The 23734-nt window shown below is 30.5% G+C and overlaps 1 protein-coding gene across 6 annotated transcripts in view; it reads left to right on the top strand.

Annotated features, from left to right (window-relative positions):
* The window catches only part of LOC129911179 (uncharacterized), a 290632-nt gene that overhangs the window by 211108 nt on the left and 55790 nt on the right, over positions 1 to 23734 (top strand). For all 6 annotated transcript variants that reach the window (XM_055988887.1, XM_055988891.1, XM_055988889.1 and 3 more), the window contains exons 4-5: positions 21487 to 22021; positions 23614 to 23732. In XM_055988887.1, coding sequence (XP_055844862.1) covers positions 21487 to 22021; positions 23614 to 23732 — 654 coding nt within the window. The remainder of the gene's footprint in view (positions 1 to 21486; positions 22022 to 23613; positions 23733 to 23734) is intronic.

Here is a 23734-nt window from a genome sequence, read left to right as displayed (position 1 = left end):
CATACTTCGTTTGGAGGTAAAAGGATGTTTTTGGAGCTTTAAAACCAAATTGTATATTTTATTTTTTAATTTCTTAGAATAATTCTTTTATGAATTCTTAAGCAACTTTTAACATAAGGGCAAGCTTTTTTTGCTTTTTTGTAATTTTTTTTATTATATTTTAAGTTTTGATTAATTTCGTTTTTAGTTAAATTAAAAATATTTTATTAATTAATTAAATTTTGCAACAAATCTTGAGATGGTCATTCAAGAGATATAATTTGTACTTGTTGGTATACGTCATTTCATTACGAAATGGTAAAATCCAGAAAAGGTTTTAATGTTAAATTGCATTTTTAGTTCCTCAAAAAATGTCTTTTAAATGAAAAATGCAGTTTTGGTTTACTGCTTAAATTGACATTATATTTTTCTTATGCATATCTCACAAAAGATTCAACCAATTAAGTTCAAATTGTGTTCACACATCTTATTTAACCATCTTAAGGAATATTTTGGGTTCAAATTACAATACCCAGCCTCAAAGATCTGATTGAAAATTATGTCATTCTACCCTGATTGCCATGACAACTTTATTGTAGTTGCGTTACCTTGGTAACGACATACAAAAAATATACCAAAATTATTCTTCAAGAAACCTTACAAAAAAAAACTAAAAATTCAAATCAAATGATTTGCATTTGCACACACAAAAAAAATCTAATGAAATTCAGAAACATGCTGCAGCATATTCATAAAAGCTGTTTCAAAAGAGAGAAGAGACCTGTGAAACGACCAAATCCCACAACTCAACGCACATATGCAAAATGAACTTAAATAAAAACAACACAACGTACAGAAAGGTACCTTCTAGGTACCACCATCGCATACACTAGGAATTCATTAAAAAAGGAAATTTCAAAGGCGCACAACAAGCGCACTACAATAGCCTCTGTGTGGTGCACCTGGAGAAGCCTGTAGAGCTTTGCCTATACACAGTCTATACCACGAACCAACTTGTGCTAGCAATTATTATTATTCCGAGAAATCTTGCTCGTGCTGCTACACAGCTACTGGCTGAAGACCGCATTTATACAGTGATGTCCTTTCATCATCGTGTGCAGCCAGGCAAATGAGCAACTTCAAGGACTCTTATATTCGTGTGGAGTGTGGAGATTTTCCATAAAATCAGTTAAAAACTGCAACAACTATACTGACTGAATGACGTCATCTTTTCTATGCAAGATACTAAACCCAGCAGTAGCCTGTAGCCACTTGAGCTTATAAGAGGTTAACTGGAAGGGGAGGTGGAATATAGTTGTTTTGCCTATTTATACTAATGCAAATGATTAGATGAGAAGTTCCGATAAAGTTAATGCATTTAATACAGCTTTCTCGCCTATAACGTTCGCGATTATAATGAAAAAGGTGGCAATTTAAAATAAGTTGCGCTATTAAGGGGCAAGCAGTAAATTAAACATTCAGAACATTGTTGAAAGGGATTTTATTATTTTTTTTTTTTTATATTTTTTTTTGCGTGATTTTTTATGAGAGCCACGTCTTGCGTTCACGATATGCATACTTTGTTCGTGGGTTTTGACATACTGGTTGACACCTTGACGGATTTTTTTTTTTTACTGAATATTTGGTTTTTTCTTAGAAGTAGGTTTTATGCTATTGTTTTGTAGGTCAAACAAATAAAATTGGTCTTGAACTTAGAATTTGTAACATTTTAGTGTTTGCACGCAATTGTTTTTGTGGTTAATGAAAAGTGTGTGGTTGAACGAGATGAATAAATTTGTTGTGAAAGACCTTAATGGAAGAAGCCTTCGTTCGAGTCCCAGCTTTGGCCGCCTCTTTTTTTTGGAAGGAAAATTGTCAAAACTGTTGTTTGCTTTAGAAAATTAAAAAATTTTAACCGAAAAAGAACAATCCTAAGAACGTACTAAGAACTCTTAAAGGGGAAGGAATTTAAGTTGTTATATGAAAGTTGGGTTTGTCATTATAGTTCCCAAAAGTACTGATATCGACTATACTTTATTTCATGCAATTTCGCATTCAATATAATTCCTTTTCGATTCCCAATTAGCAAACTATCCTACATCCTACATATTCCTTGCTTTCATCATCTCATTCACTTATAAACGATAGAAACCTTCCCAGAGCTATAAATTAGGTAACTATGTTTGAGAAGAATTTTATAGCCAGAGGAAATCATGTTTCGAAGGAAATTTATCAACATTTTGAAACTTGTAACATACTCTACAGGCTTTATATAGGCTTTGCTTATGCTAAATGCATGTTAACGACTCATTTGAAAGACTGATTTGTGCTCCAATATTCCCAATCAAATGCCAGTATAGTTAAATGATGATATGATGTGAAATTTTGCTGCAATAGACTAGGGCAATTATTCCTTTTGGCTATACAAGAATTTCAGTTTCAGAAATTTTGTACAAAGCGAAATCGATTTAAGTTTGAAGGAAGCTTTTCATAGTGAATTTCAAACTAAAAAATGCTTCAAAATCTAAAAGAGCTCTTGTTTTGGAAAACCTTCAAGGGACCGATTGATGTCAAACTTTATATGTAGTGTTATTTTACGACTCTTCAGAGGGGTTTTTGGAATTAATTTTTTTGGACAAAAATAACGGTACTTGTCATATACCGATTTTATTAAAATTGAAATATCTCGAAAACGGCTCCAACGATTTTGTTTAAAAATTTAAAATGTTAGTTAAGCTAAGGTCTATCTTTTAATGAAAAAAATTTTGTTGGAAAATCCTTATTAACGGTACCTGCCATAGAACGGTTTTTTTTTTCAAATCCGATTATATCCGAAACTGCTCATTCGATTTTAACGAAACTTTTTGTGAAGAAGCATTTACACAAATCTATTATATACATATATTAAAGTTTGGTTTTGTGTACGTTCGCTAACCGGCCACACCGGCTGACTTATTTTCTTAATTTTTTTTTTTAATCAAAGAGGTATAAGAGGAGAAGGTTTAAGGCAGAAAAAATTTAAGATTTTATAGGGTAAATAGGGGTAACACGACATTGAAAAAGAGGGTATTTTCTAAACGGTAAGTCGTAAGAAGTTGACTTTTTTTTAAATGATAGATAAATTTATTCAATAGAAAAAAGGTATTGAAAAAATTCAAAAAAATTTCAGAACCAAGTTGTGCAGGTTTTTTTGCAGTCATAGACCTAGACCTTCGAGGTACGCAAAATTTTGCACAGAAATTTGAGTTACACCATGAGAAAGATATTAAAAAAAAAATAATGGTCTAAAACGGATTTTTTTCATAGGCCCTGGAAATAAAAATTTTTGAAAAACAACCTAATTTTTAGGGATATTTCAATCATACGCATGCATGTACAAAATTTTGAATTTTTAAAATGATTTTTGACCGAATAACGGGAAAAACAATTTTTTTTGTCCCAAGTTTTTTGTCCGTTTTTATCAGTTTTTTATTTTTATCTTTTTTTCTTCAATAGATAAATGAATAACAGTGTAGATAGATAATGGGCAAGACTATATTTGTACAAAGTTTCAATTAATTTTGCAATGACAAATTTGAAATAACGGTAAAATAAAACTCTATTTTTCAACATATTACATCTTTTGATCTGGAGCTTATAAAAATTTGATTTATCTTTATTGAGCATTATTGAGCATTTGATAACACATTTTAAGCGTGACAAAATAAATTTACATGTTTTTTTTTGCTTTTTATATATATATTAAAGTTTGGTTTTTTGTACGTTCGCTAACCGGCCACACCGGCTAACTTATTTTGCTTATTTTTTTTTAAATCAAAGGGGAATAAGAGTAGAAGGTTTTAGGCTAAAAAATTAATGATTTTATAGGTTAAATAGGGGTAACACGACATTGAAAATAGAGGCTATTTTCTAAACGGTAAGTTGTAGAAAGCTGAATTTTTTTTAAAATGATAGATAAATTTATTGTAAGGTTGAAAAAGGTATTGCAAAAATTCTAAAAAATTTCAAAACTAAGTTGTGAAGGTTTTTGTGCAGTAAAACATGTGGTAGAACTTTGACAAAAGGCTTATTAAAGGTAGGGAAAATTTTTTACGGAAACTTGAGTTACACGATTGGAAAGATACTAAGAAAAAAATTTAGGCGTTTTATACGGATTTTTTTCATAGGCCCTGGATTTTTAAATTTGAATTTTTGAAAAACAACTAATTTTTAGGGACATTTTTGAGTAGTTTTTAATTTTTTTGTAATTTTTATAAGAATCCAAAAAATCTCAAGCTTATAGGAAATATAGGCTTTAGTCATGCGCAAGCATTTACAAATTTTTAAATTTTAAAATGATTTTTGACCGAATAACGGGAAAAACAAGTCCCAAGTTTTTTGGCCGTTTTTAACATAGGCCATATTTTACATAGGCCACTTTTGCTAAAAGTTTAAAAGTGAATATTTTTAAACTCATTTTACGAACTTTTCAAGTTTTGATTCAATTTTTCATTTAAAATGTTAACTAATTATAGAGTCGAAAATTAAAAATAAATACAAAAAATGGCGGAACGAAGTCCGCCGGGTCAGCTAGTAAATATAATAAAAAGTGCTAAATTTTTTTTTGTTGATGAAATGATTATTATTGTGAAAATTTTTGACTATTTTGTATTATCCTTTATTTGTTATAATAGCTTCACAATAGCTTATAAGATATTTTATTTTATAGTGTGTTAAGTAAACGATTAAAATTTAAATTTTTTTTAAATTGAACAAAAAATCAAGTTTACTTTGGGAAAAAAAAACATGTTTTCTTACATTTTAAATCAATTTAGAAAATCTATCAAAATAGGCCATTTTATGGTTTTTAGAAAATTTACCGCTTTTTTTATTACTATGGATGATAAGATTAATATGAGGCTTAATAATAATTAAAGCTTAAGATACCTGAAATTAATTTTTTGAAAAACACCTAATTACTTTCTTAGCGAGTTTTTATTTAAAAAAAAATTGGTGTGCCTAACACAAAATGTTTGCTTTCTAAAATCATATTTGAATGAAAAACGGGAAAAACGTTTTCTTTTACCCAGATTTTCTTACAGTTTTTAAACATTTTTCTTTTATTAATATCTTCTTTATTTTGAAAGATTGACAAATGAAATTTATACAGTAGATAAACAATAGGGAGGAATATCAGAATTCAGAGATAACGGTAAACAAAAGATCGTTTTTTGACAGTTTATATCTTTTTACCTGGTTAACTGTAAAAAAGTTAACATTTCTTGTAACCGTCGCATCGTACGGATAACACTGCGCGTCACTTGAATAGAAACAACAATTTTTCTTTAGAAAATAGCGATTGGCGCTTTTGTGAGGTAACTTAGTAGATTTTTGGTTTTGCATTTTCAAAGAGGAACTTTTAACAAGCAATGTTGTAAAAACAAAAAACCCAAAACAGAAACCGTATGGCTACTAGTTTTTAACAATTCATCATCCTGAACAAGATTTTCGAAGTAACTTTCAAAAAAAAAAAAATTTTATTTTTTTGGCCCAGTCTATTATGTATATATCATTATATTTTAACAGAACATTTAGGGTCAGTTTGTTCACACTATTATCTCTTAATCAAGGACTATCACAAGCAAGACGCTTCTTACAATACCACATTTGTCAAATTACTATAAGTCGTTTAAAAGTTATGATTGTTCTTGAATCGTTATAAGCTTTTTAATTCAACCAATAAAAATGTGACATTACTCATATTAAATTCTAATCTATAAAATTAGAAATCCATCAAAAAGTCGTCATTAAGCAATTAATGTTTTTAAATACTTCATACATGAATACAATTACCCACCTCCACCATCTGACCGTGGATATCTCAATTTTGTAGCAACTTTTGTTAAACACAAAAACAAAATCATAACTCAAAAAAAAAAAGATAGATTGAATGCAATCAGAGGATAAAACAAAATTTATAGCTACCACAAGTTTTCCATTCAAATCCTCTACAATACCCTCAAGTATTCATTCATATAGTGACAACTTTGTTCGTTTTCCTTAAAATAAGGGATGTAGTATTACCCTCTATCCACCAATCGACCTTTTACAAGTGTGGCAAACCCAACAAAATAAGAAAAAAAAAACCTAATTTCCAAGTTGACGTGCAATCAATTAATCATTCGGGCTTCATTGATGCCAGGTCACACCACTCTAAACACCCAGCATCTAGTAGGTACGTTCACGTATCATTTCAACTTGAAAGTTCACTCTCAATAGATGGCCCAATCAATCTTCGTTTCTCTCCCACCTCACCTTTGTATAAACTTTGGTCTAGCCAAGGACGACACGATGACAACGAATGTAACGAAGAAGGTGAGTCTTGTACTTAACTATCCGAACAAGCAACTTGCAATTCCGTGTGTTACACAAATAAAGACAAGAGAGACAAGACGATGAGATGTGGTTTCATTAATGTTGTTTCAGAGATTGTTTCATGTTCAACTGATTTATGTTTTGGGAAATTTTTTTCCAATTTACATATTTGTACGAGTACCTATATCCACCAAAAACAGAAGGAATGTAGATATGGTAATCAATTTAAAGCTGGAAGGAATTGCATTGTTGTTTTGTTTTTTTTTTGTTTTTTTATTTTTGTTTTGCTTATTTATGGACCATAAATCACATACAAACAAAAACTTTACAGACAAAACAGAAGAAAATAGATTTTGAAAAACTAATTAAAGAAAAGAACTGAGTTTTTGAAGAATAAAAAAAACTTAAACGATCCAAATGAAGTTGTTTTCTTATAAAAAAGTTTAATTAAAACTGGAAATGCTGTGGATTACAATTAAGTGAAAAGTCATAAATAAACTGAGGGCTTTAAGTTAAAAAAATATCACACAGTAAGTAAGCATTAAGACTGGAAAGCTTATGCAAACGATCATAAAGGCATCTGAAGCCCTTATAAAATATTCAAACAACATTTAACTAAAACTATGCCGTGATACGTATTCAAGCATATCCTGTGATCAGAGATCAGAAATAAATCTTAACCTTTTGAAAGGTTCCTTAATAACTCTTATCTGTCGCCATTTTCAATAAAGGTCATAAAATAACCTTTATTTTTAAAAAAGAAAAATTTCGGTCAAGGTCTGAGAGAAACCTTTATTTTGTATTTTTTTATGTTTCGGTCAACCAGTTAGATTTATCGCTGAGAGAAAAAAATAAATCTCGTCTGCAAATAATGTATCAATTCCTAGAGACATGGGAGAGGTGCCATATGGAAGCTTATATTCTCAGCTACCCGATAGTGGTATAATCGGGTTTTGGATTTTTTTTCAAAATTCCGAGAAAATCGCGTTTGAAAGTTGGGGTACATTTTTTTTTTCGAAAAATCCCCGAATCTTTGAACGCTCCTGGAAGCTAAACCGCTTGAGAGCAATTTTTGGGAGTGATGTCAAATGATAGATTGTGTCATGGGCCTACGCTTTGCTCATTGTCAGATTTTTAAAAAATCATCTTCCATGTTAAACCGCCACATCATGCCTATTTTTTCAGAAACGGGCTTAACTTTTTTTACCTTTAAGTTCTCTCATTTTTTTTTTTTTTCAAAATTCCGAGATATAGCCATTTGAAGTTGGGCGGGCGAAAACGCTTCTGGAAGCTGAACGCTTTGATTTAGATATACATCGGTCTCCTGAAATATTCGAAATTGCATTGGTTGTGCTTGTCGTCCCAGCGACTCAAATGACAGTGGAAAACACATTTTCGTCTTAAGATTTTACTTTAAACGAAAAGTGATATAATCTTGGGTCTAAAGAACTTTGAGAGTCTATTTAGTTCATACATTATTTAATACCTACATAAACTTAGAAAAAACATCCTTTTCAAATTTATTTTTGCAATATACCTAAAGACATTCTTGACATATTTGACATTTTCCTTTGAATTGACCATTTTTGATTTATTTTCAGCGAAAACGCTTAAAGGTTGACCTTTTCCATTTATTTTTTTGTAAAAATCTCAACCATTGAGAGATATTTAAGAAAATAAAAAATAAATCTCAAACCTTAACCGAAACTATTTAAAGTAATGTGGTAACTGTCAGAGAGAAACCGATTGAAAATAAAGGTTGACTGTTATTTCTGGTCTCTGCCTGTGATACTTACCAGGGCACTCTGTGACATGTTCAGGAGTAATTTGTGATACATACAGTGCCAACCATTGGCAGGAGGAGTTATCAGTGATATTCTTTAATGTCAGTACTTGCATTTTATTGCAGTATTGCAAATTACTGGAATAATTCAAGATTTTCACTAAGGAGACTTAGACCCGTTTGCTGAATCGAAACTTAAGTACCTATTTAAGTTTTACATAAATCCTTATGTGACAGTTTACGCAGAGGAAAAAGTAGGGAATAAGAGTTTATGCTCAACATATATTACTTAAGTTTCGATTCAGCAAATGGCCCTTAAAGAATTAATTTGTGATACGTAAAGTAAAACTTTGTCATACATAGGTACTAAATGATAAAATGATACTTATTGGAGTATTCCGTGATATAAAATGGATAAAACCTTGATTTATTACTAGATTTAACTCATGATATATACCGAAATAACATTTCCATATCGACAAAACTTGCAATATATTATAAAAGTTAACCATGATACTTAGCTACAAAACCCGTTTTATTGACCAAACTAACCCAAGATAAAGCATTGAAGCATTGGAAACTTGCGATAGAGTAATCCATGATCTGAGGAATCTGTGATACGTAAAGTTAAAATTCATCGCACACATTGGAGCATTATGTGATACTGAAGTATTCTGTGATAAATCGTAACCAGATTTACCCATTAAGTTGGTGTTAATTCAAACTGTGATATTTATCAGAGTAACCCTTGATAAATATCAAAATTTCTATTAAAAACAATATTTATAAGAATTACCTATAGGGAAACCGTGATAATTTACCAAACTAATCTGTGATATGAATAAAACAAATTCTATGTTCAAACTGAGGCAGTCTGCGTGTTATACCCACAAAATTTAACTTTTTTTTTCTCCTTCAAATAATTTTTTAATATTATGAAAGATTAGACTTTCTTGAATCTGTTCCACACAGGCCTATTCCTGACATTTATTTGAATGGTGTAGTTCCTCCCAAGTGTGAAAAGTTTAAATATCTGGGGTCTATGATAAATAACGAAGGTACTTGTGATGACGATATCAATCATCGCGTAAGCGTAGGGTGGATGAAGTGGCGGGAAAATTCTGCTATCTTCTGTGATCGAAAAATGCCCCCTAAGCTGAAAGGAAGGCTCTCCACCGCAGTTGTGCGTCCAGCACTCACATACGGTTCACAATGTTGGACAATGTACAAAAAGTATGAGAGTAAGTTAACGGCAGCTGAGATGAAGATGCTTCGTATGACAGCAGGAGTAACAAAGCTTGATAGAATTAGAAGTACGAAGATCCGAGGAAGCCTTCTTGTTAAAAACACCATCTCCCAAAAAATTGAACACGACCGACTCAGTTGGTATTGCCATGTTCAAAGGAGAGATCCTGAGAACCCCGTCAAAAAAGCAATATCATACAACGTTCCAACACGAAATAAAAAGAAAGGTAGGCCTAAAAACTCCTGGTACAAGCAAATGCAAAAACACCAGCATTCAGTTGGCCTTAGAAATGGAACAATACAAAACCGGGAGGCTTGCCGCCGATTTCTGAGGTCAACCCGGCGAACCCCACCAGCGGATCACTAGTGTGAAGCAGTAACGTGGGATAGTTATGATCCCCTCGACATCGAGATTATAACAGCGCACAGTGGTTCCGTAGTAGGCCACAGGCCGAAATATCGATGTCAATAAAATGACGTCATTTTTCGTTATATTTGTTATAAAAAGCCTATTCTTTAAGATAGCATAACAGACATTTTGAGAAAATAACGGAACTTTTCATATCGACCATGAAAAGTTGTCGAAAAAAGTCTGATTTCAATGCTTTATTTTTGGTCCCGAATCAACTTTAACTTTTAAGTGTATTTTTCGGTTAAAATTATTTTTAAAGTTTTTTTTTTGTTATGGAACTTAAAGTTGAAAGTATGTACTGTATTTAAAGAGTTTACAATTCTATTTTATTTAAAATTTTCAATAAAAAACGGACTAGAAAATTACAGGTTTAAATTCCATACTTTTGTTTTTCTTCTCACTTTACCGAAACTTTTAACTATGTTGTCATCAATATAAATACATAATTCATATACATAAATTTTCTCTAGCACGTGTAGTTTCTTAAACAATTGAATCTGTCTGCGAATAAGTGCGACGGGCTACGACTGACTCTTTCACACTCATTGTTTCAATTTTACCCATATTTCTCATATTTAAAACTTTTTCAAAAAAAAATTTTTTTTTTTAAGTTTTTATGTTTTCCTTAAGTTTTTGCACATATTTTTATAAAAATATATGATATTAAGCAAGCTTTAAATCTGAAATGTAACATAAAAATTATGACTGAAATTGAAAAAAAAAAACCAAATAAATAATTTGAAAAAATAACTTATCATTTGTTTGTATGTAGATTCAAGGCTTCTTTTTACATTTTGTTATTAAATATATACAAGATTTCTTTATAAAACAATTGTTTTTAAATTAATTCATTTTTTATTGATAAAAAAATATATTCTCACACATATTCAAGTATATTTTGTTGCTATCCTAACCATAATCCCCTATGGCCGCCCTTCTTAGAAACCGGTACCACTGTGCAGCGCCGAGAAAAAGGAAGAAGAAGAAGAAGACTTTCTTGAATCTAAATCTGGTTTAAGAAAAATTCTATCAGGCACCACTTTTGTAAAAATGATTTTTGAAAAATGTGGGTACTTTCTAAAAAATCACCGATTGACACCAATATGTCCTTTTACATTAATGTTTACTCATTTATTAAAATATTGATTGACAAAAAAGCAGACATTTCGAAATCCTTCACTTTTTAGTAAATCCTACATGAACAAAAGTACCTAAATTAAGGAAAATGTAAAATATCAATGCCCAGCCCATTATATTTAAAAAGTCAAATATGTAAAGAAAACCATAATAAAATACATTAAAACAAAATTTTTACGTGTTTTGTAATTTTATATACTATTTTTCTATTTAGAAATATCTTATTTGTAATAAACCATTCGATAAACTTTCTTGTAAAGCTTCAGATTTGAAACAAAAGTATACTTTTCTTATAGTTTTTGATGTGCTGAGTTAGAATCCAAAGTCAAAAAAATTCTATCACGTCAGGATTTTAAGATATTCGCATTAAAGTATCACAAAATCAAGTTCTTTTTTAGAAAATCTCAAAAAAACTACTATATTTCAAAAACCAGAGCTGACCGAAATTTTTTGAGTTCGGATTCAAAATCAGCACTCTAAAGTCCTTTAGAAAAGTATACTTTTGTTCTAGGGAGAAAGATATATTAATTTTTAGAGATCAGTTTCTTTAATTATGGTAAGATATGCCAAACCTACTTAACTTACTTAAATTAAGATATCTCGGAGAAGAAAAGAGATATTGAGAAGATTGAAACTGAATTTGAAAGAAAAAAATAAGTTTTTTCATAAACCGTAACAATTTTAATTGAAAAAGATTACATTATGCCAAAATATTTCTTCGAAAACAGCAAAAAAAAAATGGGTTTTTGAGATTTTCTAACGGGAATATCTAAAAAACGTGATGTGCTAGGTCAAACCTGACTTCGGATTCGGAATCAGCATACAATCCTTTAGAAAAGTATAGTTTTATTTAAAGGAGGATTTCCTTGCAGACCAGGAAATTAATTTAACATCTGGATTTATAAAGTTAAACAAACCTCCAGAGAGCAGTTTAAATTTGTTTGGATTTAACGAGATTGGATTTAAAAAATTGGATTCAAGATTGGATTTAAAAAGTGAATATTATGGATTTGGATTTATTTTTGACCTTTGACATTCTTTACATCCAGATGAATTTTTTTAAACTAGTGAATAATATGGCCGTTAGAGTCATTATAAAATAAAATACAATCTTTCTCAAAACTTTAATGGCAAATAAATAATAGGTATATTAAAATTCATTTAAAGTAATAATGAAAACAATTGATTTGATTCGCTATAAAAACTCAATTTAAATTTGAAATAAAATCTAATATCCCATTCGTGCATCATTCACCTCATAATCACTGTGCAAATTCTCATTTTGATAAGCCAAATTATATCTAATAGCTAAATCCGTTTAAATCACAAAAAGGGGTTGGCTCTGAATATTTGCCATTGCACAACCTCGAAATTGGTTAACCCAAGTTCATTATACTTAAGATTTATATCTGCACCAAAAAAAAAGGACTGTTCAAAGAAGAATCCTGCCAAAGCTTCATTAAGCAAATGAAGGCAGATCGAATTCAGAGGAAGGTAATATAAAGCCTGGGTATTAGCATTTTACCCACATCAACCATCCAACTTCCAACCTCCATTCTATTTCTACACACAATATAATACCCCTAGCAATTGTCTTTGATAGAATTTTCAATTATTTATGAGTTCTCAAAAAATGTTCCAAGGCTATTTTCGATTTCGGAAATCCTACTCAATCCCACACAGGCACCATCTCGGTTTTTTGTCCTTGCTATAAAATTTATAAAAAAAGAAAAAGTATACAGTTTATATTGTTTCAATAGATCATTGAAAAATAATAGAAAATTGTTGTAGCTGATGGGTCGTTGACTGACTTCTTGTTCATTGAAGAAAAACACTTTTTCAACCTCAAATGGCAGTCTTTGGCATGTTTTTGTCTTGAGAAAAAAAAAAAAAAACGATGGAATGCCTGTGAAAACAGATTTCATCCTTTTGGAAAATTATTTCTTTGAAGATAAAACCGCCTCTGGTGTAGATTGTGGTGGTTTTTATTTTTGTTTTTGTGTTTTTCTAAAATTATCTAACGTCACAAAGATGTTTTCCCGTAAAAGGTAAATACAAAAGAGAAATATACACAGAAAATTAAAGAACACAATTTCCCGCACATTTTCTTTTTTTTTTTTACTTTTGATGATGCACCTTTGACGGAAAGTTTTTTTTTTTATTTTTAATTGTTAATTGTTTCCGCAGCAGCAAAAGAAGCTATGGAAAATAATACAATAAGCCACCGGATGGAAAACATTCACTTTATAAAACTTTTAAACTAAACAAACCGTGAAAATTTTGATGGGGAGTAAAATATTAAATATTGAGGGAGGAATGTTTGTGAAATTTCTCAGGTTAAATTTGTGAAATTGCCAATCATCGTGACAGAGATCTTATTAATAAAAAAGTTGTTTTTGTGGAAAAAATCACGAAATTTTTGGTTTTTCTCTATAGATTTGTTTAGTAGATTTTGTTTATTTTTCTTGAATTTTAAAAATTGTAGTAGGTATAACAATTTTGAAAAAGTTTTAATCTAAAAAAACGCTCCAAAGATTTTGATGAAACGTCTAGCTTTTTATAAAAAAAGGCTTTTTTTTCGAAAATAATTTGGTACGCCCATAGAACCGCTTTTTTAATATATAACTTTCTCCCAAACCGCTTGTTTAATTTAAATTTAATTTCTTTTATAAAACTTTTTGTATAGTTTCAATATAATGTAAATCAAAAACCATAAAAAAAAAAAAATTTGGATTTAAAAAAAATAAATAGTTTAAAAAATAAAATGCACGACTGGGGTCGCACGTACTTGCTCTTGTAGTTCAAAGTATCGTTATCTTAAATAGCTATTGGAAATTTAAGATTTTGTTTAGTGTCGAGAAAAAAAAAGATCAAAAAAAAAATTGCAAGTTAAAAAAATTAAAATTAATTTTTTTTTTTCAAAAACTTAAAAAAAAATTTTTTCAAAAACTTTTTTTATTTTTTTTTATTTTTGACACTTCAAAATTATGTCTGTAAATTTTGAATAAAATTAACTCATGTTTTGATGAAATATATGAACTTAAAAAATATGTTAATTTTTGAAAAACGGCAACGCCATATATCCGTTCTCCGCATTTTTTGAGAAAAACTAAAAACGCAGTTTTGTAAGAATCAATGGGAGTATTACCTACACCAAATTTAATCAAAATCGTTAGAGCCGTTTTTGAGAAATTTGCAATACCTCGAAAACTTTATATGGGAGATATGCGTTTAAAAGGAGATTTTAGAAAAATAAAAAAAACGGGTCTAGGGAATTACGTAAAAATCATGTGTACCAAGTTTCAAGCAAATCCGTCCATCCGTTTAGGCCCTAGCTCGATGTACAGATGGACGCACAGACGCACAGACGCACAGACCGACGGACGGCATGACGAAAACCACTTTTTTGATCTTCTCCATCATCGTAATGTCGGTTTTGATTAAAACCTCGAATTTTTTTTTCTACACGAAACCAATACTTGCCCTATAGAGCAAGTAAAAATAGTTTTTTTTAAATTGACCATTGAATTTTTTTTTTTATTTCGGTGCACTGAATCCGTACATGAGGTTTTGAGTATGGTGCAAAATACCATAAATTGCAAAGGACCACCTGCTGGGGCAAAATAGACTTCTGATTCTTATTTTGCGCTTCGAAATAAATAACCCAAGTTGGATTTGGTCAAATTCGGAGACATCTTTTTGTTCCGGCTCACGAGAACACTTTACTCAAAATCAGGACCTAATAGGGCTTAAATTCGAATACAAAGCGTACAGGTCCTTTTTGTTTTTTTTTGTGTCGGTGTAGAAACCACAAAATGGCATACAAAATCTATTTTTAAATTTGTTTTTCAAAAAATTATTAATACAAAAATACGATGGATAACATACGAAAATTGACGTTTTTAATTTTTTTTTCTTAAAAATGCATTTTAATTAAAGAAACTTCATTCTTATTTTTTAAGCTCAAATTGATTAAGGATAATTTTTTTTGTATCCATTTACTAAATTTTTATATAAAATTTTTTTTTTAATTTAAATAACTTGAATTCTAAAAGCAAATTCGTGTGACAAAGTTGAGATTTTTTTAAGAAAAGCATACTCGAAATGTTTTAGTTTGAATGCAATTGCTTAGCACAACATTTGTTTGTCCTTCAAACGTTTTAATAGGCCGATAATCATTTTTGAGGTTTGTACACTTTCCTTTCCATTTTTAAGCAGATTAGAAAACCGAATAAACTGTCGGTCAATAGATAGTCTATAGGGTACATGGAATCTAGGATACAAATTAATTTTGGTTCCCAAAAAATTGGAACAGTTTTTTTCGACAATTTTGTTACATGAAAGATTTTAACTCTACTATCAGAATGTAAACGGGTTAAGGACAAAGATCAATACGGTCTATAAAAATATAAATAACCTCCTTCATGGAATTATTGCTCTTACTGAAACGTGGTTAAACAGCTCTTTTCTGAGCACTGAGCTTTTTGACGGGTCATATCAAATCTTTAGACGTGATAGGCATAACTCAAATGATCTAGAAAAAGTTGGCGGTGGAATTTTGCTAGCTGTTAAAAACAATTATATCTGCACACTCGTTGACGATTTTACTTCTACAGACGCTGAAATAATAGCTATTAAAATAAAATTCGAAACTGGCTACCTATATATAATCTGCACTTATATACCACCAAGCTCCAATAATAATGTATATGAAAAATATGTTGATTGCATTGAAATTATACACAATTTAATGGAACCAAACGACGAACTTTTGATTGTAGGCGATTTCAACTTCCCAAATTTGAACTGGATACGGCCAGACGATTGCAATATCTTATCTCCATCAAACTTATCATCTTCAAATGAATTTTCAGTCATCGACGGACTTACCTCATGCGGGTTAAATCAATATAATGGAATTCGTAACGCTTTTAATAAAATACTGGATCTTGTTTTCTTTACGGATTCAATACACTCTGACATATCTGTAACTCCGGCTAACACTATATTATTAAACGAAGATAGACATCATCCAGCAATAGATATATCTTTGAACATGAACATGTCTAATGAATCCTTAAAATCAAATGTAAAACTTGAGTTCAATTTCAAAAAATGTAATTTTAATCTTCTAGTCAATTTGTTGTGTAATGTAAACTGGAATCAACTGTTTCTTAACTGTAATGTGAATGAGATGTGTTCAAAATTCTATAACTTACTTTTTGAATGCTTTTATAAAACGACGCCTTTACGGAATAACTATATTAAATCTAACAACCCACCATGGTTTGATCATCGCATTAAAAACTTGAAAAATAGAAGAAATAAGGCTTGGCTTACTTTTAGTAACTCCAAGGATGATGAAGATTATAGAATCTATTCTGAACTTAAAAATATGTTTACTGAATATTCGAATACCTTGTATTCAAACTATGTATTGAGGGTTGAGAGTGAATTAAAGCATAATCCAAAAAACTTTTGGAATTTTGTGAGTTCCAAAAGAAACACAGACGATTACCCTAACTCTATGTCATTCAAAGACATAACTAGCCATGACTCCATCGAAATTTCAAATATGTTTGCTAACTTCTTCCAAGATGCTTATTTGGATTGTAATTCTAATGAACCTGTCAATAATTACGCTCCGCACTTAAATTACTCACATCTTACTTCCATAGATTTTACTATTCAAGAAGATTCAATTGCTCGAAATATATTTGACCTTGAAAATAGTTATAGTCCGGGTCCAGACGGTGTACCGTCATGTGTTTTAAAAAAATGTGCATCCCAACTATCTTATCCCTTATGTTTGTTATTTAATACATCTATAAAATTTTCAGTTTTTCCCATATTGTGGAAAAGTGCTTACATTAGACCTATTTATAAAAAAGGACTAAAAAATGATGTTAGCAACTACCGCCCCATCGCTAAACTATCTGTTATCCCAAAATTGTTTGAGTCTCTTATATGTAATGTCTTATCGTTTAATTGTAAATCTATTATTAGTGACAGTCAACATGGTTTCGTCCAAAATAAGTCTACCGTTACAAACTTGTTTTATTTCACTTCTTTTTGCATTGACTCATTTGAACAACGGAAGCAGGTAGACTGTGTCTTTACCGATTTCAGTAAGGCTTTTGACAAACTATGTCATAAAACTTTATTACTAAAACTAAGAGCCTTAGGTTTCAACGAAAATTTTTTAATGTGGGTTGCATCTTATTTAGAAAATAGAAGTTATGCCGTTATTTTTCGTAGTGAATGTTCCAAACAATTTTATGTTAATTCTGGTGTTCCACAAGGAAGCCACTTAGGTCCCTTATTGTTCACTTTATATATAAACGATGTGACAACAATTATTAAAAACTCTTCTCTTCTTATATATGCAGACGATATAAAAATATTTAAAGAAATATCTTCAGTTAGTGACTGTCTACAACTTCAAGAAGATCTACAAAACTTCAGGGAATGGTGCATTACAAACCGCTTATTTTTAAATGTTGACAAGTGTAAAACAATGAGTTTTACACGCAAAAAGAATTTAGTCATGTATAATTACATGTTTGACTCTTGCCCATTAACTAGACCATCCGTTTTTTCTGACTTGGGGATTATACTTGACCCAAAACTAACATTCACTTATCACTATGATTATATTATTAATAAGGCTAATCGAATTCTAGGATTCGTCAAACGGTTCTCTCGTGATTTTCATGATCCATACGTTTTAAAACTATTATATGTGTCATTTGTTCGGCCTATACTTGAATATGGATGTGTTGTATGGTCACCATACTATTCAATACATATTGACAGAATAGAAGGTATTCAGAGAAGATTTATGCGATTTTCTCTCCGTTTTCTACCATGGTCCCCCGAAATCTCACTACCTCCCTACAATCAAAGAGTTATGCTACTAAATCTCCCTCTACTCTCAAAGCATAGAGAATACTTACAGCTTTGTTACATCATTAAAATAATAAACGGTTCTATAACATCGCCATCAACTTTGGATCGTTTACATTTCAGTTTTAGCCAAGCTAACATAAGAAGACAAATACCTTTATGCCCATCTTTCAGTAGAGTAAATTATGGATTATATAGTCCTCTTAATCAGTTGATTTCAGTATTCAATAAATATTACTTTATGATCTCTTCTGTTAATGATAATTTTAAAAGTATAAAATTCAAACAAATCTTTTTTAATACGAGAATGTAATGTAAATTTAAAATGTACTAGTTTTAAGACATATAATAAGTGTTTAACGTTAGTCCTTAACGCATTAAATAAATAAATAAACTTTTAAGCAATAAAAAAGTTGTTGTAGTTTTCAAAAACGATTTGGGAAATTGCTTGAAATTATTATTATTATTCCTTGTTTAGTAACAGCTTTAAAGTAAAAAATAGTTTTTACTTGTTCTGCAGTTGATAAAGTTTTTTTGTACTCATCTTAAAGAAAAAAAATCAACCAACGAAATGTTGCATTGATATTTTCAAAACTCAATATTTGTTCACCAACTTTTTTGTTAGAAATATGTAAGTCTTAAAAAAAATTAAATAGAAATTAATTAAGTAAATGAAACATGAAAACTTATACATTTTAATAAAATTTTATTAAAATTCAACTGTTTTTGTTGTATAAAAAAAAAAAATAAAAAATTAGTTCTTGACTTTTTTCAAATATTTTTCAGGTCACGTAAAAAAAGTTATCCATATAAAAGCTGTAAATTTGTTACACATTTAAAAACTTTTATCAATAATTTTTTTCAAAAAAGATATCGTTAAAATGCCATCTTTAAACCCCGTCCCTTTTTTTCCCTCCTCTATTGTCATGTATCAATTTTCTCATCGCTCTTTTTCTGCTAATAATTATATTCCAACTCTTGGCCCAGGAAAATGGCCTTACCACTGGTGTAGCATTTTTTAGGTATTGCAATTTTCTTATTTTCCTTTTGGTTTCTATGGAAAATTATTTCTCGCCAATATTACTGTCATTTACGGAAAAATCAATCTTAAAAATCATTTTTTTGTTTTTTTTTTTTTTTTCAATTTTTCTCAATATTTTCAAAACAAAAGTATAGTTTTTCCACACAATCTTTAAAAAACGGTTTTAAGCTAAATAATTGCATTCCAAACTTTTAAAAAATCAAAAATTTTTTCGGTAACTTTTTTGATTGAAAAATAAGCTATTTTTTCAAATTAAATTCGTCAAAAATCCAAAAATTAATTTTTTGCTCAAAAAACATTTTTAATGGATAGAAAACATAACAAAGTAATTTTTAACCAAGTTTTGTTAAAATCCAACTATTTTTGTAAAAGATAAAAATAAAAAATCAAAAAATCGTATTTTTGCATTTTTTTCAATATTTTTGAGGTTATAGAAAAAAATTGTTTGAGTAAAAGTTATAGACATTTATACTACCTACAACTTTTGCATTTGACTTTTTTTTGATAGGACGTCTAATTTTGACAGAAATCGTAAAAAAACATGATTTTTGAAGCCCACCCCACTTTTTCGCCCACCCACCCCCTTTCCCCCAATTTTTAAACTACAAAAATAAATTTGTTATTCTTGCCCTTGCTGAATAAAGCAAAAACATAATTTTTTTAAGATTTTACCTGTTGAAATTATTCCAAGTAAGTGAAGAACTTTTTTGTTCATTATTTTTTTTTTTTTTAGAATAAATTAATAATTATAGTCTATGTTTATCAGACATTTATCAAAGAAAATTTGTCTTAAATTCAAAAATCAAATCATGGGTATACAAAAATTAACAGCCTTTAAAAATCCAGTATCTGTGCAATAAAAAAAAAATATTAATATTTTTTAAATAGAGTTACAAAGAAAAACATTTCTCCTAAAAATCAAGATCTTAACAAATTTTCTATCACTAGTATTAAGGGAGAAATTAACATTAAAATACAAAAGTTAGCGTTTTCCTAAATCATCTCTAAGTCGTATCAACTTTGCGATAGAGTTAATGTAGAATTTTTTTTTTCTTGGCATATATTAAAAAATCAACCCTTAATATATGTTCTTATCTTATTCCGGGACACCCTGTTTATAAATAAAAAAAAAAAAAAGGATTTTAGATATTTAAACTCCTAATCTAAGCCGAATTACTGAAAATTTTCTACCAAAATGTGTAAAAATTAATTTCATTTTTCTCAGACATGATTTAAAATTTTTCAAATTCAACCTTAGACCCAATTGAGTTTTCAATTTTTTGGAAAATTTGTCAGCATCGACAATAATTTTTATCTTTAATAAATAACAACATTTTCAGCGCAATTTGCATCGATTTTCTTTTTTTCATTTTTTTTTTATAATAATTTCATTTCTATTTACACATCCAAAGCCATTATTTATCAATTTCACAATTGAATCCATTCAAAGCACCATTTAATGTTTCAGTTCAGAGAGCCATTTGTAAGAAATCAAATTACTTGTGCTTTATAATGTGAATCATGTGGCGTAAATTTTTTTTTTAGTGCATAAGAAAAGAAAATATAATAGAAATCTCATTCAAGTCGTAGATACTTGATCTTTTTTATAAGAAATAAAGATGTGAATTCTCAGAAATTTAAATCCATTGAAAAAAGATTGCACATTAAGGAAGATTTTTTTTAAGGATAAAAGATAAAAAGTACTCAAACAATTGACGTTAAGTTTACTTTCAAAAGTCAATATATATTTTCCTGGCAAAAAAGGACTTGTTAATTAACTTAATGTTCAAAAGTATCTTTGAAAAAATAAGTAGGTACAAAAATCCAAAGTCACTCTAAGACTATAATCAATATTGAACGGTCTTAGAGTAGTTTGGGATTTTCTACCATTTTTCAATCCTCGAGATAATTTCTAATTTTTTTCTATAAATCCTCAATTCACCTTTATAGTACTTACTTTATATTGGCAAATCTCGAACAATAATTTCCAAGAAAATTCCATCGAGTTAATCGTTTCGCGTAAACACACACACACACATCCTTTTTTTTCTGGCTTCATTCTTTTCTTTTGATAGACTCGACTCTGACTCCGGTATGGCTAGTCTAGTTCCCTGGTCCCAGTCAGTCCTCACGTTCTGATATATATCCTTTATCCATTCTAAAAGATTAAGAGAAGTTGTCTGAAGGATAAGCAGCAAACTAGAAGCTTATTTTGTAGCTGGGATAAGAGCACTCTTAAAAAACATAATAGCGACCATAAGAGCATTCTGCATTTTATTTTTGTATCCTTTTGTAGTACTTTATCCTTATATATATTTTTTTTTATTTTGTTGGTTGGGTTTGTTTGCGCCAAAGGAGTGCATTTTTATGGGTTCAACAAAAGAACTAAGTCCCAATAACGAAAGGATCTAACAACAACCCACACACATACACACACTCATATATAAAATTTTATGTATATTGTTATTCTTGTTTCCTTAGAAAGGAGAGAAAGCGATTGGTTGGGAGGAGATTTAAAATTTTATAACGCAAACATTTGATAATGGAAATTCATTTTTGTTGTTATCTTTTGTGGTTTTTCATTATATTAACGCTTTTCTTTCCTTTTTTTTTTTTAATTAATTCTAGTTCGATTGAGATCATCACTGGTAGATGGCACACCTTTAGCTGGGGAGTTTTTTGCGGAAACCCTTTCAGAAGGTGCCAATAGCAAGAAACGAGGACACTTTGTTGAGCATTCTTTAGGCGGCAACAAGTCGCCGATTTCATGGCTGAAAGCACCACAACAAAATGTCCGCAGCGGCGGCGTTGGCGCTGCTGGTGTAAATTGGGCTTCTGAGAATTATAGAGGCGCTACCGTCGCCGAAGGCAGTAGAAGTAGAACAACATTTATCACAGGTAGCCAAGGTGTGACGAATACCTTTCAGCCATTTGCAAGTCAGTGGACAGAAAATGTAAGGAATTCTTTAGACGAAGATAGTGGAATGGAAGGAGACACAAAGTGTTCGGGTGATAACACGTGGCATGGGAAGAATGAAATAGCTGATGTGGGGAATGGTGGTTACTCAACTCTAGCTAAAGACAAACAAAGAGTGACTGAGTCGCAGAATTTATGGATTCTAAATGAGTTTTGTGACCAGGCGGACGATATTGTTGAATTCAGGTAAGTGACAGGATTTATGAGTGGTTAAAAGGCTGTTTCATATTCCCTTCAATCTACTTAAAAATACATTTGGGTGTTTATAAAAGTAACAATGAATATTTTATTAAAAGGTGTGTTAGACAATGTTTAAATACGAAACATGGAGAAAATTAATTAAAATTCATTGGCAAAGTACCAAGAACCGGTCAGATTACTTTTTTGTTGTTTAGGACCTTCCATTTCTTTCTGTTTCCTTTTTTTTTTGGTAGAAAATAATGATAACAGAATAAGCTTGTACGTTTCATTTTTTCTATTGCATACACTTTTGGGACACATTCCAGAGACGTTTGGGACAAGTTCGGGACACATTCGGGACACGTTTGAGAAACATTCGGGACATGTTCGGGACACGTTCGAGACACGTTCGGGATACATTAGGGACACATTCGGGACACGTTTGGGACAAGTACACATTTGGGGCATTTTCGAGACACGTTCGGGACACATTCAGGACACGTTTGGGACACATTCAGGACACATTCGGGACACGTTCGAGAAACGTTCGGGAAACGTTCGAAACACATTCGAGACACGTTCGGGATACATTAGGGACACGTTTGGGTCACGTTCGGGACACATTCGGGACACATTAGGGACACATTTGGGACACATTCGGGACATATTCGGGACACATTCGGGACACATTCGGGACACATTCGGGACACATTCGGGACACATTCGGGACACATTCGGGACACGTTTGGGAAACGTTCGGGACTTATTCAGGACACGTTTGGGAAACATTTAGGACAAGTTCGGGACACGTTCGGGACACATTCCGGACACGTTCGGTACAAATTTGGGGCATTTTCGGGACACGTTCGGGACACATTCGAGATACATTTGGGACACGTAGACGTACAGAGTACTTTTCAATAAATTTTGTTTATCTTATTTCTAATTTTATGGGCTGTAGTGCTTTGTTTTCTTTGTCTGTGAATATTTGCATTTCAATTAACCCTCTGTCGGCACACGGGTGCGAATTTGGCAGGACAAAAATTAAAAGTGGTCACAAAAAAGTGTCTTTATAAGGGTGAAAATACATTTTTTTTGAATTTTGAATACAATATTCGAACTCCTCGGAATATTCTACATCAAATTCATATATGATTCTCTATAAAATAGTGAGACCGAAAAAAGTTCTAGCGACATGAAAAAGTATAAACCAAATTCGCAAAAAAGAGGTGTGCCTACAGAGGGTTAATAGGTTACTCATACGAAGAACCATTACTGATGGTTATCTGATGTTTATGTTAGTTTTTGTTATGCTCAATTTGGTCTTTGTCACAAGGTTATCTCTATACATTAAAAGAAAGCCTTTGTTTAAAGATTCATCTTTGAGTCTAAAAAACCATTCTTTTTAATTTAATTAAAATAAGAAAATAATTTAAATTAAATTTTCCTTTCCAACTTTTTACCCTAGTTTGTTATATATTTTTAATTAAACTACATAATGACATTTATTAATATCTCTGAGATTCATTATGAAGCTCCAAGATAAAATACAGTAAAAACTTTATCATTTCATCGTTTCTTCTTCTACTTTATTTCAGAATATTTTTTCGCCCTGCAAAAAGAGGGACTATCAACCACAATATCAACAGACGACAAGTTCCCCCATCATCGCATATGGTCGTTTTTAAGACTGTATTCTCATTAAAGATTGTAAAAGGT

Source organism: Episyrphus balteatus, chromosome 2 (genome assembly GCF_945859705.1).
Source record: "Episyrphus balteatus chromosome 2, idEpiBalt1.1, whole genome shotgun sequence".
Lineage (NCBI taxonomy): Eukaryota > Metazoa > Arthropoda > Insecta > Diptera > Syrphidae > Episyrphus > Episyrphus balteatus.
Note: the sequence above shows the minus strand (reverse complement) of the source record. Positions and strands in the feature narration are given on the sequence as shown.